This window comes from Salvelinus fontinalis, unplaced genomic scaffold (genome assembly GCF_029448725.1).
Source record: "Salvelinus fontinalis isolate EN_2023a unplaced genomic scaffold, ASM2944872v1 scaffold_0630, whole genome shotgun sequence".
NCBI classification, from domain to species: domain Eukaryota; kingdom Metazoa; phylum Chordata; class Actinopteri; order Salmoniformes; family Salmonidae; genus Salvelinus; species Salvelinus fontinalis.
Genome location: NW_026600839.1, coordinates 60,806 through 77,218, shown reverse-complemented (window position 1 = coordinate 77,218; position 16,413 = coordinate 60,806). Strand labels below are relative to the sequence as shown.

At 49.4% G+C, this 16,413-nt stretch overlaps 1 protein-coding gene across 1 annotated transcript in view; it reads right to left on the bottom strand.

Moving 5' to 3' along the window:
• atf7ip2 (activating transcription factor 7 interacting protein 2) overlaps positions 1-16,413 on the bottom strand; it is a 35,926-nt gene that overhangs the window by 10,540 nt on the left and 8,973 nt on the right. The window contains exons 2-4 of the mRNA XM_055914638.1: positions 7,282-7,360; positions 5,662-5,688; positions 4,069-4,200 (exon numbers count right to left, since the gene is read on the bottom strand). Of these exons, the coding sequence (XP_055770613.1) occupies positions 4,069-4,200; positions 5,662-5,688; positions 7,282-7,359 (237 nt within the window). The 5' untranslated portion in view covers position 7,360. The remainder of the gene's footprint in view (positions 1-4,068; positions 4,201-5,661; positions 5,689-7,281; positions 7,361-16,413) is intronic.

Below are 16,413 nucleotides of genomic sequence, written 5' to 3'. Positions count from 1 at the left end.
TATTAGTAGAGACAGGGTTATTCCTCCTCTAACCAGGGTTTCTATTTGTAGAGAGACAGGGTTATTCCTCCTCTAACTAGGGTTTCTATTAGTAGAGACACAGGGTTATTCCTCCTCTAACTAGGGTTTCTATTAGTAGAGAGAGGAGGGTTATTCCTCCTCTAACTAGGGTTTCTATTAGTAGAGAGAGAGGGTTATTCCTCCTCTAACCAGGGTTTCTATTAGTAGAGAGACAGGGTTATTCCTCCTCTAACCAGGGTTTCTATTAGTAGAGACACAGGGTTATTCCTCCTCTAACTAGGGTTTCTATTAGTAGAGAGACAGGGTTATTCCTCCTCTAACTAGGGTTTCTATTAGTAGAGACACAGGGTTATTCCTCCTCTAACCAGGGTTTCTATTAGTAGAGACACAGGGTTATTCCTCCTCTAACTAGGGTTTATATTAGTAGAGACACAGGGTTATTCCTCTAACTAGGGTTTCTATTAGTAGAGAGACACAGGGTTATTCCTCCTCTAACTAGGGTTTCTATTAGTAGAGACACAGGGTTATTCCTCCTCTAACTAGGGGTTTCTATTAGTAGAGACACAGGGTTATTCCTCCTCTAACTAGGGTTTCTATTAGTACAGAGGCAGGGTTATTCCTCCTCTAACTAGGGTTTCTATTAGTAGAGACACAGGGTTTTTCCTCCTCTAACCAGGGTTTCTATTAGTAGAGACACAGGGTTATTCCTCCTCTAACTAGGGTTTCTATTAGTAGAGACACAGGGTTATTCCTCCTCTAGCTAGGGTTTCTATTAGTAGAGAGACAGGGTTATTCCTCCTCTAACCAGGGTTTCTATTAGTAGAGACAGGGTTATTCCTCCTCTAACCAGGTTTTCTATTAGTAGAGACACAGGGTTATTCCTCCTCTAACTAGGGTTTCTATTAGTAGAGACACAGGGTTATTCCTCATCTAACTAGGGTTTCTATTAGTAGAGACAGGGTTATTCCTCCTCTAACCAGGGTTTCTATTCGTAGAGAGACAGGAGGGTTATTCCTCCTCTAACCAGGGTTTCTATTAGTAGAGACACAAGGTTAATCCTCCTCTAACCAGGGTTTCTATTAGTAGAGAGACAGGGTTATTCCTCCTCTAACTAGGGTTTCTATTAGTAGAGAGACAGGGTTATTCCTCCTCTAACTCCTCTAACTAGGGTCTCCCTACCAATTTGTAAGTCGCTCTGGATAAGAGCGTCTGCTAAATGACTTAAATGTAAATGTAAATGTGTAAATGTAAATGTTTCTATTAGTAGAGAAACATGGTTATTCCTCCTCCTCCCTACCTCCAGTCTGGACCCCCCCTCCTCCCTACCTCCAGTCAGGACCCCCCCTCCTCCTCCCTACCTCCAGTCTGGACCCCCCCTCCTCCCTACCTCCAGTCAGGACCCCCCCTCCTCCTCCCTACCTCCAGTCAGGACCCCCCCTCCTCCTCCCTACCTCCAGTCAGGACCCCCCCTCCTCCTCCCTACCTCCAGTCAGGACCCCCCCTCCTCCTCCCTACCTCCAGTCTGGACCCCCCCTCCTCCTCCCTACCCCCAGTCTGGACCCCCCCTCCTCCTCCCTACCTCCAGTCTGGACCCCCCCTCCTCCTCCCTACCTCCAGTCTGGACCCCCCCTCCTCCCTACCCCCAGTCAGGACCCCCCCTCCTCCTCCCTACCTCCAGTCAGGACCCCCCCTCCTCCTCCCTACCTCCAGTCTGGACCCCCCCTCCTCCCTACCCCCAGTCTGGACCCCCCCTCCTCCCTACCCCCAGTCTGGACCCCCCCTCCTCCTCCCTACATCCAGTCTGGACCCCCCCTCCTCCTCCCTACCTCCAGTCTGGACCCCCCCTCCTCCCTACCTCCAGTCTGGACCCCCCCTCCTCCCTACCTCCAGTCTGGACCCCCCCTCCTCCTCCCTACCTCCAGTCTGGACCCCCCCTCCTCCTCCCTACCTCCAGTCAGGACCCCCCCCTCCTCCTCCCTACCTCCAGTCAGGACCCCCCCTCCTCCTCCCTACCTCCAGTCAGGACCCCCCCTCCTCCTCCCTACCTCCAGTCAGGACCCCCCCTCCTCCTCCCTACCTCCAGTCTGGACCCCCCCTCCTCCCTACCCCCAGTCTGGACCCCCCCTCCTCCTCCCTACCTCCAGTCTGGACCCCCCTCCTCCCTACCCCCAGTCAGGACCCCCCCTCCTCCTCCCTACCTCCAGTCTGGACCCCCCCTCCTCCCTACCCCCAGTCTGGACCCCCCCTCCTCCTCCCTACATCCAGTCTGGACCCCCCCTCCTCCTCCCTACCTCCAGTCTGGACCCCCCCTCCTCCCTACCTCCAGTCTGGACCCCCCCTCCTCCCTACCTCCAGTCTGGACCCCCCCTCCTCCCTACCTCCAGTCTGGACCCCCCCCCCCTCCCTACCTCCAGTCTGGACCCCTCCTCCCTACCTCCAGTCAGGACCCCCCCTCCTCCTCCCTACCTCCAGTCAGGACCCCCCCTCCTCCTCCCTACCTCCAGTCAGGACCCCCCCTCCTCCTCCCTACCTCCAGTCAGGACCCCCCCTCCTCCTCCCTACCTCCAGTCTGGACCCCCCCTCCTCCCTACCCCCAGTCTGGACCCCCCCTCCTCCTCCCTACATCCAGTCTGGACCCCCCCTCCTCCTCCCTACATCCAGTCTGGACCCCCCCTCCTCCTCCCTACATCCAGTCTGGACCCCCCCTCCTCCTCCCTACCTCCAGTCTGGACCCCCCCTCCTCCCTACCTCCAGTCTGGACCCCCCCTCCTCCCTACCTCCAGTCAGGACCCCCCCTCCTCCCTACCTCCAGTCTGGACCCCCCTCCTCCTCCCTACCTCCAGTCTGGACCCCCCTCCTCCTCCCTACCTCCAGTCAGGACCCCCCCTCCTCCTCCCTACCTCCAGTCTGGACCCCCCCTCCTCCTCCCTACCTCCAGTCTGGACCCCCCTCCTCCCTACCTCCAGTCTGGACCCCCCCTCCTCCCTACCTCCAGTCTGGACCCACCCTCCTCCCTACCTCCAGTCTGGACCCCCCCTCCTCCCTACCTCCAGTCAGGACCCCCCCCCTCCCTACCTCCAGTCAGGACCCCCCCTCCTCCTCCCTACCTCCAGTCTGGACCCCCCCTCCTCCTCCCTACCTCCAGTCTGGACCCCCCTCCTCCCTACCTCCAGTCTGGACCCCCCCTCCTCCCTACCTCCAGTCTGGACCCACCCTCCTCCCTACCTCCAGTCTGGACCCCCCCTCCTCCCTACCTCCAGTCAGGACCCCCCCTCCTCCCTACCTCCAGTCAGGACCCCCCTCCTCCCTACCTCCAGTCTGGACCCCCCCACCCTCCTCCCTACCTCCAGTCTGTACCCCCCCCCCCTCCTCCCTACCTCCAGTCTGTACCCCCCCACCCTCCTCCCTACCTCCAGTCTGGACCCCCCCTCCTCCTCCCTACCTCCAGTCAGGACCCCCCCTCCTCCCTACCTCCAGTCTGTACCCCCCCACCCTCCTCCCTACCTCCAGTCTGGACCCCCCCTCCTCCTCCCTACCTCCAGTCAGGACCCCCCCTCCTCCTCCCTACCTCCAGTCAGGACCCCCCCTCCTCCTCCCTACCTCCAGTCAGGACCCCCCCTCCTCCTCCCTACCTCCAGTCAGGACCCCCCCTCCTCCTCCCTACCTCCAGTCAGGACCCCCCCTCCTCCCTACCTCTAGTCTGGACCCCCCTCCTCCCTACCTCCAGTCAGGACCCCCCCTCCTCCCTACCTCCAGTCAGGACCCCCCCCCCTCCCTACCTCCAGTCAGGACCCCCCCTCCTCTTCCCTACCTCCAGTCTGGACCCCCCCCTCCTCCCTACCTCCAGTCAGGACCCCCCCTCCTCCTCCCTACCTCCAGTCTGGACCCCCCCTCCTCCCTACCTCCAGTCTGGACCCCCCCTCCTCCCTACCTCCAGTCTGGACCCCCCTCCTCCTCCCTACCCCCCCCCCCCCCCCCCTCCCTACCTCCAGTCAGGACCCCCCCTCCTCCTCCCTACCTCCAGTCTGGACCCCCCCTCCTCCCTACCTCCAGTCTGCGTATGACCAGGTCGTATTTGGGTTCACATTCCAGTAGCTGGACCCTCTCTAGTAGCGACTCCATCTTGGATTCAGACTGTTTCATGGCGCTATGCACCTCCTGCTGGAGCAGACCCTGTACCTGGGGAGAATACACACCTGGTTAATATACACCTGGTTAATACACACCTGGTTAATACACACCTGGTTAATACACACCTGGTTAATACACACACACCTGGTTAATACACACCTGGTTAATACACACCAGACCCTGTACCTGGGGAGAACACACACCTGGTTAATACACACCAGACCCTGTACCTGGGGAGAACACACACCTGGTTAATACACACACACCTGGTTAATCCACACACACACACACACACACACACACACACACACACACACACACACACACACACACACACACACACACACACACACACACCAGACCCTGTACCTGGGGAGAACACACCTGGTTAATACACACCAGACCCTGTACCTGGGGAGAACACACACCTGGTTAATACACACCAGACCCTGTACCTGGGGAGAACACACACCTGGTTAATACACACACACCTGGTTAATACACACCAGACCCTGTACCTGGGGAGAACACACCTGGTTAATACACACCAGACCCTGTACCTGGGGAGAACACACACCTGGTTAATACACACCTGGTTAATACACACCAGACCCTGTACCTGGGGAGAACACACCTGGTTAATACACACCTGGTTAATACACACCAGACCCTGTACCTGGGGAGAACACACCTGGTTAATACACACCAGACCCTGTACCTGGGGAGAACACACCTGGTTAATACACACCAGACCCTGTACCTGGGGAGAACACACACCTGGTTAACACACACCTGGTTAATACACACCAGACCCTGTACCTGGGGAGAACACACCTGGTTAATACACACCAGACCCTGTACCTGGGGAGAACACACACCTGGTTAATACACACCTGGTTAATACACACCAGACCCTGTACCTGGGGAGAACACACCTGGTTAATACACACCTGGTTAATACACACCTGACCCTGTACCTGGGGAGAACACACCTGGTTAATACACACACACCTGGTTAATACACACCTGGTTAATACACACCTGACCCTGTACCTGGGGAGAATACACACCTGGTTAATACACACCTGACCCTGTACCTGGGGAGAACACACACCTGGTTAATACACACCTGACCCTGTACCTGGGGAGAACACACACCTGGTTAATACACACCAGACCCTGTACCTGGGGAGAACACACACCTGGTTAATACACACCTGGTTAATACACACCAGACCCTGTACCTGGGGAGAATACACACCTGGTTAATACACACCTGGTTACTACACACCAGACCCTGTACCTGGGGAGAACACACACCTGGTTAATACACACCAGACCCTGTACCTGGGGAGAACACACCTGGTTAATACACACCAGACCCTGTACCTGGGGAGAACACACACACCTGGTTAATACACACCAGACCCTGTACCTGGGGAGAACACACCTGGTTAATACACACCTGACCCTGTACCTGGGGAGAATACACACCTGGTTATTACACACCTGGTTAATACACACCAGACCCTGTACCTGGGGAGAATACACACCTGGTTATTACACACCTGGTTAATACACACCAGACCCTGTACCTGGGGAGAACACACACCTGGTTAATACACACCTGGTTAATACACACCAGACCCTGTACCTGGGGAGAACACACACCTGGTTAATACACACCTGGTTAATACACACCAGACCCTGTACCTGGGGAGAACACACCTGGTTAATACACACCAGACCCTGTACCTGGGGAGAACACACACCTGGTTAATACACACCTGGTTAATACACACCAGACCCTGTACCTGGGGAGAACACACCTGGTTATTACACACCAGACCCTGTACCTGGGGAGAACACACACCTGGTTAATATACACACACACCAGACCCTGTACCTGGGGAGAACACACACCTGGTTAATACACACCTGACCCTGTACCTGGGGAGAACACACACCTGGTTAATATACACACACACCAGACCTTGTACCTGGGGAGAACACACACCTGGTTAATACATACCAGACCCTGTATCTGGGGAGAACACACCTGGTTAATACACACCTGGTTAATACACACCAGACCCTGTACCTGGGGAGAACACACACCTGGTTAATACACACCTGGTTACTACACACCAGACCCTGTACCTGGGGAGAACACACCTGGTTAATACACACCAGACCCTGTACCTGGGGAGAACACACACCTGGTTACTACACACCTGGTTAATACACACCAGACCCTGTACCTGGGGAGAACACACCTGGTTAACACACACCAGACCCTGTATCTGGGGAGAACACACCTGGTTAATACACACCTGGTTAATACACACCAGACCCTGTACCTGGGGAGAACACACCTGGTTAATACACACCAGACCCTGTATCTGGGGAGAACACACCTGGTTAATACACACCTGGTTAATACACACCAGACCCTGTACCTGGGGAGAACACACACCTGGTTAATACACACCTGGTTAATACACACCAGACCCTGTACCTGGGGAGAACACACCTGGTTAATACACACCAGACCCTGTACCTGGGGAGAACACACCTGGTTAATACACACCTGGTTAATACACACCAGACCCTGTACCTGGGGAGAACACACACCTGGTTAATACACACCAGACCCTGTACCTGGGGAGAACACACACCTGGTTAATACACACCTGGTTAATACACACCAGACCCTGTACCTGGGGAGAACACACACCTGGTTAATACACACCAGACCCTGTACCTGGGGAGAACACACACCTGGTTAATACACACCAGACCCTGTACCTGGGGAGAACACACACCTGGTTAATACACACCTGACCCTGTACCTGGGGAGAACACACACCTGGTTAATACACACAGGACCCTGTACCTGGGGAGAACACACACCTGTTAAATACACACACACCTACACCTGGTTATTACACACACACACACACCTGTTAAATACACACACACACCTGGTTAATATATACACACACCAGACCCTGTACCAGGACATACCAGAGGGCTGTGTTCAGCAGGACACACCGTACCAAAAAAAACATTCCACAACAGAAATCCAATTTAAGAGTCTCGCCAACGGAATATGACCAGACCGCTTACCTCATACTTGGAGAAGATCTTGGTTGGCTGATCAGAGTCAGGTGACCCAGCGTCATGCTCTCTGGTCCTCTTCCTCATCCTGGTAAGAATGAAGACAGAACGGTTCACACTACACGAAACCAACAATTACTTACCAGTTCTGGATGGTTAATGATTATATTTGAAATATGTAACTATTATTGAATACAAATATATATTTTTTTTAAACCCTGCAACAATTTCTAAGATGTTATTGAGTTACAGTTCATAGAAGAATATTAGTCAGTTTAAATTAATAAATCGGCCCTAATCTATGGATGTCACATGACTGGGAAGGGGCATGGCCATTGGTGGGGATCCAGGTCTAGCCAATCAGAATGAGTTTCCCCCCTCCACCCAAAAAGTGATTTTATTATTACAGACATAAATACTCAACACTAATAGGGGTGTAAACAAAATTTGGGCACAACATTTGAGAGAAATAAGCTTTCTGTGCGTACTGGAATCTAAATGACAGATTGCCTCTTATCCTCTCGTTGTCCCCTTATGCCATAGTTTTGTACATCGCAATTGTCATTAGAAACCACATTTTGTTGCAAGCTTGTCAGCCATATCAGCTATGTTTTTTTTAAAAAAGGCAGTAAATGATGTTGAATGACCTGTTTTTGGCTGCCAGACAAGGCTCCTCTGAAAGCCAGGTGTATCAGTGGTAAGGTGTTGGGACAGCTTTGTGGTCGGCCCTAACAGTGTGTGGGCACCGTTTGTTACCGTCATAGTACAATTAATGTATGCTACCCCCCCCCCCCCCCCCCCCACTGCCTTGGCCTACGGCATTTGAGCGAGCGAGAGAGAACATTATTTTAAGATAGCGAGCCCTGATCCCAATAACCTCGACTGCCTTCAGCGCGGAGAGAAAGGGACCTGACGATACGATATCATCACCATACTTAGGGGCCAATATGATATGTATCGCGATTCAATACTGTGATTTTATTGCGATTCGAGGTTCCAAAACATATTGATCATCGTGTCTGATCGGCTATGAAAAGCCAACTGACATTTAACTCCTGAGGTGCTGACTTGTTGCACCCTCGACAACTACTGTGATTATTATTATTTGACCCTGCTGGTCATTTATGAACGTTTGAACATCTTGGCCATGTTCTGTTATAATCTCCAACCCGACACAGCCAGAAGAGGACTGGCCACCCCTCATAGCCTGGTTCCTCTCTAGGTTTCTTCCTAGGTTCTGGCCTTTCTAGGGAGTTTTTCCTAGCCACCGTGCTTCTACACCTGCATTGCTTGCTGTTTGGGGTTTTAGGCTGGGTCTTCGGGGAAAAAATATGAACTTCCGGAACCAAAACTTCAAAAGAACTGATGTTGGCACAAGATGGAGGGAACGTTGGAACAACAACTAACAAAACTAGTTAACAAAAAAAAATGTACGCTTAAATCAAGTATAAACTAACTTATAGAATTTATTACAGACAAGAGACAAAATTCACATACTTCTACACCCCAACGGCAGAGTCATGGCTTTTAAGTGTAAAACTAACCAATGACTCAATAACCCAATGCCTTCTGGGAATGTTGTAAAGTCCAACAGTTATGGGCGGAGTTAGAAATTTGGCTGTCAGAAGTATTACAATGTAAAAATGTACTTTTTAAATCCGTCTGTCTGGATATTTCAAGACACGACATATGAAACACAATGGGGTTCGGAAAATACTTTTCTCGTCAATCATCTTCCAAAAAAAGTCAACTTAAAAACTGGGGGATGGGAACCCATATCTCCTAACTGAAAACATGGCTGTCACATGGTAGGGTCGGGTTCACCTAGGGGTCATGAAAAGGGTCGTACCAAAATGTTTGATGTATTACAAAAACGTATTATGCTTGTGTTTTATTAATAGAAGGGGAGGGGTTATAAGACCCCTCCCTCCTTACATTAATAGGGTCCTAGACTACAGATTAACAATATATATACATGATGAGGTTTTAATAGAAGGGGTTATGAGACCCCTCCCTCCTTACATTAATAGGGTCCTAGACTACAGATTAACAATATATATACATGAGGTTTTAATAGAAGGGAAGGGGTTATAAGACCCCTCCCTCCTTACATTAATAGGGTCCTAGACTACAGATTAACAATATATATACATGATGAGGTTTTAATAGAAGGGGTTATAAGACCCCTCCCTCCTTACATTAATAGGGTCCTAGACTACAGATTAACAATATATATACATGATGAGGTTTTAATAGAAGGGGTTATAAGACCCCTCCCTCCTTACATTAATAGGGTCCTAGACTACAGATTAACAATATATATACATGATGAGGTTTTAATAGAAGGGGTTATAAGACCCCTCCCTCCTTACATTAATAGAGTCCTAGACTACAGATTAACAATATATATACATGATGAGGTTTTAATAGAAGGGGTTATAAGACCCCTCCCTCCTTACATTAATAGGGTCCTAGACTACAGATTAACAATATATATACATGATGAGGTTTTAATAGAAGGGGTTATAAGACCCCTCCCTCCTTACATTAATAGAGTCCTAGACTACAGATTAACAATAGATATATTCACCGTAGAAGTTTAGTATTGTTCTACAGTTGTATTATAGTTCTCTCTCTCTCTCTGCCTTTTTAGAAAAGAGACCCCCTCTTAGAAATGTGTGACTCAGACAGAACTCTGCAGGGGAGTGAAAGAGATACGACGAGGTAAACATTTCACAATAAATCTACTTTGTGGGGAAGGGGACATTTACTGCTAAGTGTTTAGCTAATAAAAGGCCCCGTTGTAGGCTGGTTCTGGTCCCAGGGGGACATTTACTGCTTAAGTGTTTAGCTAATAAAAGGCCCTGTTTATACAGCGTTGTAGGCTGGTTCTGGTCCCAGGGGGACATTTACTGCTAAGTGTTTAGCTAATAAAGGCCCTGCTTCTACAGCGTTGTAGGCTGGTTCTGGTCCCAGGAGGACATTTACTGCCTAAGTGTTTAGCTAATAAAGGCCCTGTTGTAGGCTGGTTCTGGTCCCAGAGGGACATTTACTGCTTAAGTGTTTAGCTAATAAAGGCCCTGTTGTAGGCTGGTTCTGGTCCCAGGGGGACATTTACTGCTTAAGTGTTTAGCTAATAAAGGCCCTGTTTCTACAGCGTTGTAGGCTGGTTCTGGTCCCAGGGGGACATTTACTGCTAAGTGTTTAGCTAATAAAGGCCCTGTTTATACAGCGTTGTAGGCTGGTTCTGGTCCCAGGGGGACATTTACTGCCTAAGTGTTTAGCTAATAAAGGCCCTGTTTCTACAGCGTTGTAGGCTGGTTCTGGTCCCAGGGGGACATTTACTGCTAAGTGTTTAGCTAATAAAAGGCCCTGTTTATACAGCGTTGTAGGCTGGTTCTGGTCCCAGGGGGACATTTACTGCCTAAGTGTTTAGCTAATAAAGGCCCTGTTTCTACAGCGTTGTAGGCTGGTTCTGGTCCCAGGAGGACATTTACTGCTTATGTGTTTAGCTAATAAAGGCCCTGTTTCTACAGCGTTGTAGGCTGGTTCTGGTCCCAGGAGGACATTTACTGCTTATGTGTTTAGCTAATAAAGGCCCTGTTTCTACAGCGTTGTAGGCTGGTTCTGGTCCAAGGAGGACATTTACTGCCTAAGTGTTTAGCTAATAAAGGCCCTGTTTATACAGCGTTGTAGGCTGGTTCTGGTCCCAGGGGGACATTTACTGCTAAGTGTTTAGCTAATAAAGGCCCTGTTTCTACAGCCTTGTAGGCTGGTTCTGGTCCCAGGGGGACATTTACTGCTTAAGTGTTTAGCTAATAAAGGCCCTGTTTCTACAGCATTGTAGGCTGGTTCTGGTCCAAGGGGGACATTTACTGCTAAGTGTTTAGCTAATAAAGGCCCTGTTTATACAGCGTTGTAGGCTGGTTCTGGTCCCAGGAGGACATTTACTGCCTAAGTGTTTAGCTAATAAAGGCCCTGTTTATACAGCGTTGTAGGCTGGTTCTGGTCCCAGGGGGACATTTACTGCCTAAGTGTTTAGCTAATAAAGGCCCTGTTTATACAGCGTTGTAGGCTGGTTCTGGTCCCAGGGGGACATTTACTGCCTAAGTGTTTAGCTAATAAAGGCCCTGTTTATACAGCGTTGTAGGCTGGTTCTGGTCCCAGGGGGACATTTACTGCTTATGTGTTTAGCTAATAAAGGCCCTGTTTATACAGCGTTGTAGGCTGGTTCTGGTCCCAGGGGGACATTTACTGCTAAGTGTTTAGCTAATAAAGGCCCTGTTTCTACAGCGTTGTAGGCTGGTTCTGGTCCAAGGAGGACATTTACTGCTAAGTGTTTAGCTAATAAAAGGCCCTGTTTATACAGCGTTGTAGGCTGGTTCTGGTCCCAGGAGAACATTTACTGCTAAGTGTTTAGCTAATAAAAGGCCCTGTTTATACAGCGTTGTAGGCTGGTTCTGGTCCCAGAGGGACATTTACTGCTAAGTGTTTAGCTAATAAAGGCCCTGTTTATACAGCGTTGTAGGCTGGTTCTGGTCCCAGGAGGACATTTACTGCCTAAGTGTTTAGCTAATAAAGGCCCTGTTTATACAGCCTTGTAGGCTGGTTCTGGTCCCAGGAGGACATTTACTGCCTAAGTGTTTAGCTAATAAAGGCCCTGTTTATACAGCGTTGTAGGCTGGTTCTGGTCCCAGGGGGACATTTACTGCTTATGTGTTTAGCTAATAAAGGCCCTGTTTCTACAGCGTTGTAGGCTGGTTCTGGTCCAAGGAGGACATTTACTGCCTAAGTGTTTAGCTAATAAAGGCCCTGTTTATACAGCGTTGTAGGCTGGTTCTGGTCCCAGGGGGACATTTACTGCTAAGTGTTTAGCTAATAAAGGCCCTGTTTATACAGCGTCGTAGACTGGTTCTGGTCCCAGGAGGACATTTACTGCTAAGTGTTTAGCTAATAAAGACCCTGTTTCTACAGCCTTGTAGGCTGGTTCTGGTCCCAGGAGGACATTTACTGCTAAGTGTTTAGCTAATAAAGGCCCTGTTTCTACAGCGTTGTAGGCTGGTTCTGGTCCCAGGGGGACATTTACTGCTAAGTGTTTAGCTAATAAAGGCCCTGTTTCTACAGCATTGTAGGCTGGTTCTGGTCCCAGGGGGACATTTACTGCTAAGTGTTTAGCTAATAAAGGCCCTGTTTCTACAGCCTTGTAGGCTGGTTCTGGTCCCAGGGGGACATTTACTGCTAAGTGTTTAGCTAATAAAGGCCCTGTTTCTACAGCCTTGTAGGCTGGTTCTGGTCCCAGGGGTACATTTACTGCTAAGTGTTTAGCTAATAAAAGGCCCTGTTTCTACAGCATTGTAGGCTGGTTCTGGTCCCAGGAGGACATTTACTGCTAAGTGTTTAGCTAATAAAGGCCCTGTTTCTACAGCGCTGTAGGCTGGTTCTGGTCCCAGGAGGACATTTACTGCTAAGTGTTTAGCTAATAAAGGCCCTGTTTATACAGCCTTGTAGGCTGGTTCTGGTCCCAGGGGGACATTTACTGCTAAGTGTTTAGCTAATAAAGGCCCTGTTTCTACAGCGTTGTAGGCTGGTTCTGGTCCCAGGAGGACATTTCCTGCTAAGTGTTTAGCTAATAAAAGGCCCCGTTTATACAGCGTTGTAGGCTGGTTCTGGTCCCAGGAGGACATTTACTGCTTAAGTGTTTAGCTAATAAAGGCCCTGTTTCTACAGCGTTGTAGGCTGGTTCTGGTCCCAGGGGGACATTTACTGCTAAGTGTTTAGCTAATAAAGGCCCTGTTTCTACAGCCTTGTAGGCTGGTTCTGGTCCCAGGAGGACATTTACTGCTAAGTGTTTAGCTAATAAAGGCCCTGTTTCTACAGCCTTGTAGGCTGGTTCTGGTCCCAGGGGGACATTTACTGCTAAGTGTTTAGCTAATAAAGGCCCTGTTGTAGGCTGGTTCTGGTCCCAGGAGGACATTTACTGCTAAGTGTTTAGCTAAAAAAGTCCCTGTTTCTACAGCCTTGTAGGCTGGTTCTGGTCCCAGGGGGACATTTACTGCTAAGTGTTTAGCTAATAAAGGCCCTGTTGTAGGCTGGTTCTGGTCCCAGGAGGACATTTACTGCTAAGTGTTTAGCTAATAAAGGCCCTGTTTCTACAGCGTTGTAGGCTGGTTCTGGTCCCAGGGGGACATTTACTGCTAAGTGTTTAGCTAATAAAGGCCCTGTTTCTACAGCGTTGTAGGCTGGTTCTGGTCCCAGGAGGACATTTACTGCTAAGTGTTTAGCTAATAAAGGCCCTGTTTCTACAGCGTTGTAGGCTGGTTCTGGTCCAAGGAGGACATTTACTGCTAAGTGTTTAGCTAATAAAGGCCCTGTTTAAACAGCGTTGTAGGCTGGTTCTGGTCCCAGGGGGACATTTACTGCTAAGTGTTTAGCTAATAAAGGCCCTGTTGTAGGCTGGTTCTGGTCCCAGGAGGACATTTACTGCTTAAGTGTTTAGCTAATAAAGGCCCTGTTTCTACAGCGTTGTAGGCTGGTTCTGGTCCCAGGGGGACATTTACTGCTAAGTGTTTAGCTAATAAAAGGCCCTGTTTATACAGCGTTGTAGGCTGGTTCTGGTCCCAGGAGGACATTTACTGCCTAAGTGTTTAGCTAATAAAGGCCCTGTTTATACAGCGTTGTAGGCTGGTTCTGGTCCCAGGAGGACATTTACTGCTAAGTGTTTAGCTAATAAAAGGCCCTGTTTATACAGCGTTGTAGGCTGGTTCTGGTCCCAGGGGGACATTTACTGCTAAGTGTTTAGCTAATAAAGGCCCTGTTTATACAGCGTTGTAGGCTGGTTCTGGTCCAAGGAGGACATTTACTGCCTAAGTGTTTAGCTAATAAAGGCCCTGTTTATACAGCGTTGTCGGCTGGTTCTGGTCCCAGGGGGACATTTACTGCTAAGTGTTTAGCTAATAAAGGCCCTGTTTCTACAGCCTTGTAGGCTGGTTCTGGTCCCAGGGGGACATTTCCTGCTAAGTGTTTAGCTAATAAAGGCCCTGTTTATACAGCGTTGTAGGCTGGTTCTGGTCCCAGGAGGACATTTACTGCTAAGTGTCTAGCTAATAAAAGGCCCTGTTTATACAGCGTTGTAGACTGGTTCTGGTCCCAGGAGGACATTTACTGCTTAAGTGTTTAGCTAATAAAAGGCCCTGTTTATACAGCGTTGTAGGCTGGTTCTGGTCCCAGGAGGACATTTACAGCTAAGTGTTTAGCTAATAAAGGCCCTGTCTCTACAGCGTTGTAGGCTGGTTCTGGTCCCAGGAGGACATTTACTGCTAAGTGTTTAGCTAATAAAGGCCCTGTTTATACAGCGTTGTAGGCTGGTTCTGGTCCCAGGGGGACATTTTCTGCTAAGTGTTTAGCTAATAAAAGGCCCTGTTTATACAGCGTTGTAGGCTGGTTCTGGTCCCAGGGGGACATTTACTGCTAAGTGTTTAGCTAATAAAGGCCCTGTTTATACAGCGTTGTAGGCTGGTTCTGGTCCCAGAGGGACATTTACTGCCTAAGTGTTTAGCTAATAAAAGGCCCTGTTTATACAGCGTTGTAGGCTGGTTCTGGTCCCAGGGGGACATTTACTGCTAAGTGTTTAGCTAATAAAGGCCCTGTTTCTACAGCGTTGTAGGCTGGTTCTGGTCCCAGGAGAACATTTCCTGCTAAGTGTTTAGCTAATAAAGGCCCTGTTTCTACAGCGGTGTAGGCTGGTTCTGGTCCCAGGAGGACATTTACTGCTAAGTGTTTAGCTAATAAAGGCCCTGTTTCTACAGCGTTGTAGGCTGGTTCTGGTCCCAGGGGTACATTTACTGCTAAGTGTTTAGCTAATAAAGGCCCTGTTGTAGGCTGGTTCTGGTCCCAGAGGGACATTTCCTGCTAAGTGTTTAGCTAATAAAAGGGCCTGTTTCTACAGCCTTGTAGGCTGGTTCTGGTCCCAGGAGGACATTTACTGCTAAGTGTTTAGCTAATAAAGGCCTTGTCTCTACAGCCTTGTAGGCTGGTTCTGGTCCCAGGGGGACATTTACTGCTAAGTGTTTAGCTAATAAAAGGGCCTGTTTCTACAGCCTTGTAGGCTGGTTCTGGTCCCAGGAGGACATTTACTGCTAAGTGTTTAGCTAATAAAGGCCCTGTTTATACAGCGTTGTAGGCTGGTTCTGGTCCAAGGAGGACATTTACTGCTAAGTGTTTAGCTAATAAAAGGCCCTGTTTATACAGCGTTGTAGGCTGGTTCTGGTCCCAGGAGGACATTTACTGCTAAGTGTTTAGCTAATAAAAGGCCCTGTTTATACAGCGTTGTAGGCTGGTTCTGGTCCCAGGGGTACATTTACTGCTAAGTGTTTAGCTAATAAAGGCCCTGTTGTAGGCTGGTTCTGGTCCCAGAGGGACATTTCCTGCTAAGTGTTTAGCTAATAAAAGGCCCCGTTGTAGGCTGGTTCTGGTCCCAGGGGGACATTTACTGCTTAAGTGTTTAGCTAATAAAGGCCCTGTTTCTACAGCGTTGTAGGCTGGTTCTGGTCCCAGGGGTACATTTACTGCTAAGTGTTTAGCTAATAAAGGCCCTGTTGTAGGCTGGTTCTGGTCCCAGGGGGACATTTCCTGCTAAGTGTTTAGCTAATAAAAGGCCCCGTTGTAGGCTGGTTCTGGTCCCAGGGGGACATTTACTGCTTAAGTGTTTAGCTAATAAAGGCCCTGTTTATACAGCGTTGTAGGCTGGTTCTGGTCCCAGGGGGACATTTACTGCTTAAGTGTTTAGCTAATAAAGGCCCTATTTATACAGCGTTGTAGGCTGGTTCTGGTCCCAGGAGGACATTTACTGCTAAGTGTTTAGCTAATAAAGGCCCTGTTTATACAGCGTTGTAGGCTGGTTCTGGTCCCAGGGGGACATTTACTGCTTAAGTGTTTAGCTAATAAAGGCCCTGTTTATACAGCGTTGTAGGCTGGTTCTGGTCCCAGGAGGACATTTCCTGCTAAGTGTTTAGCTAATAAAAGGCCCTGTTAATACAGCGTTGTAGGCTGGTTCTGGTCCCAGGAGGACATTTACTGCTAAGTGTTTAGCTAATAAAAGGCCCTGTTTATACAGCGTTGTAGGCTGGTTCTGGTCCCAGGAGG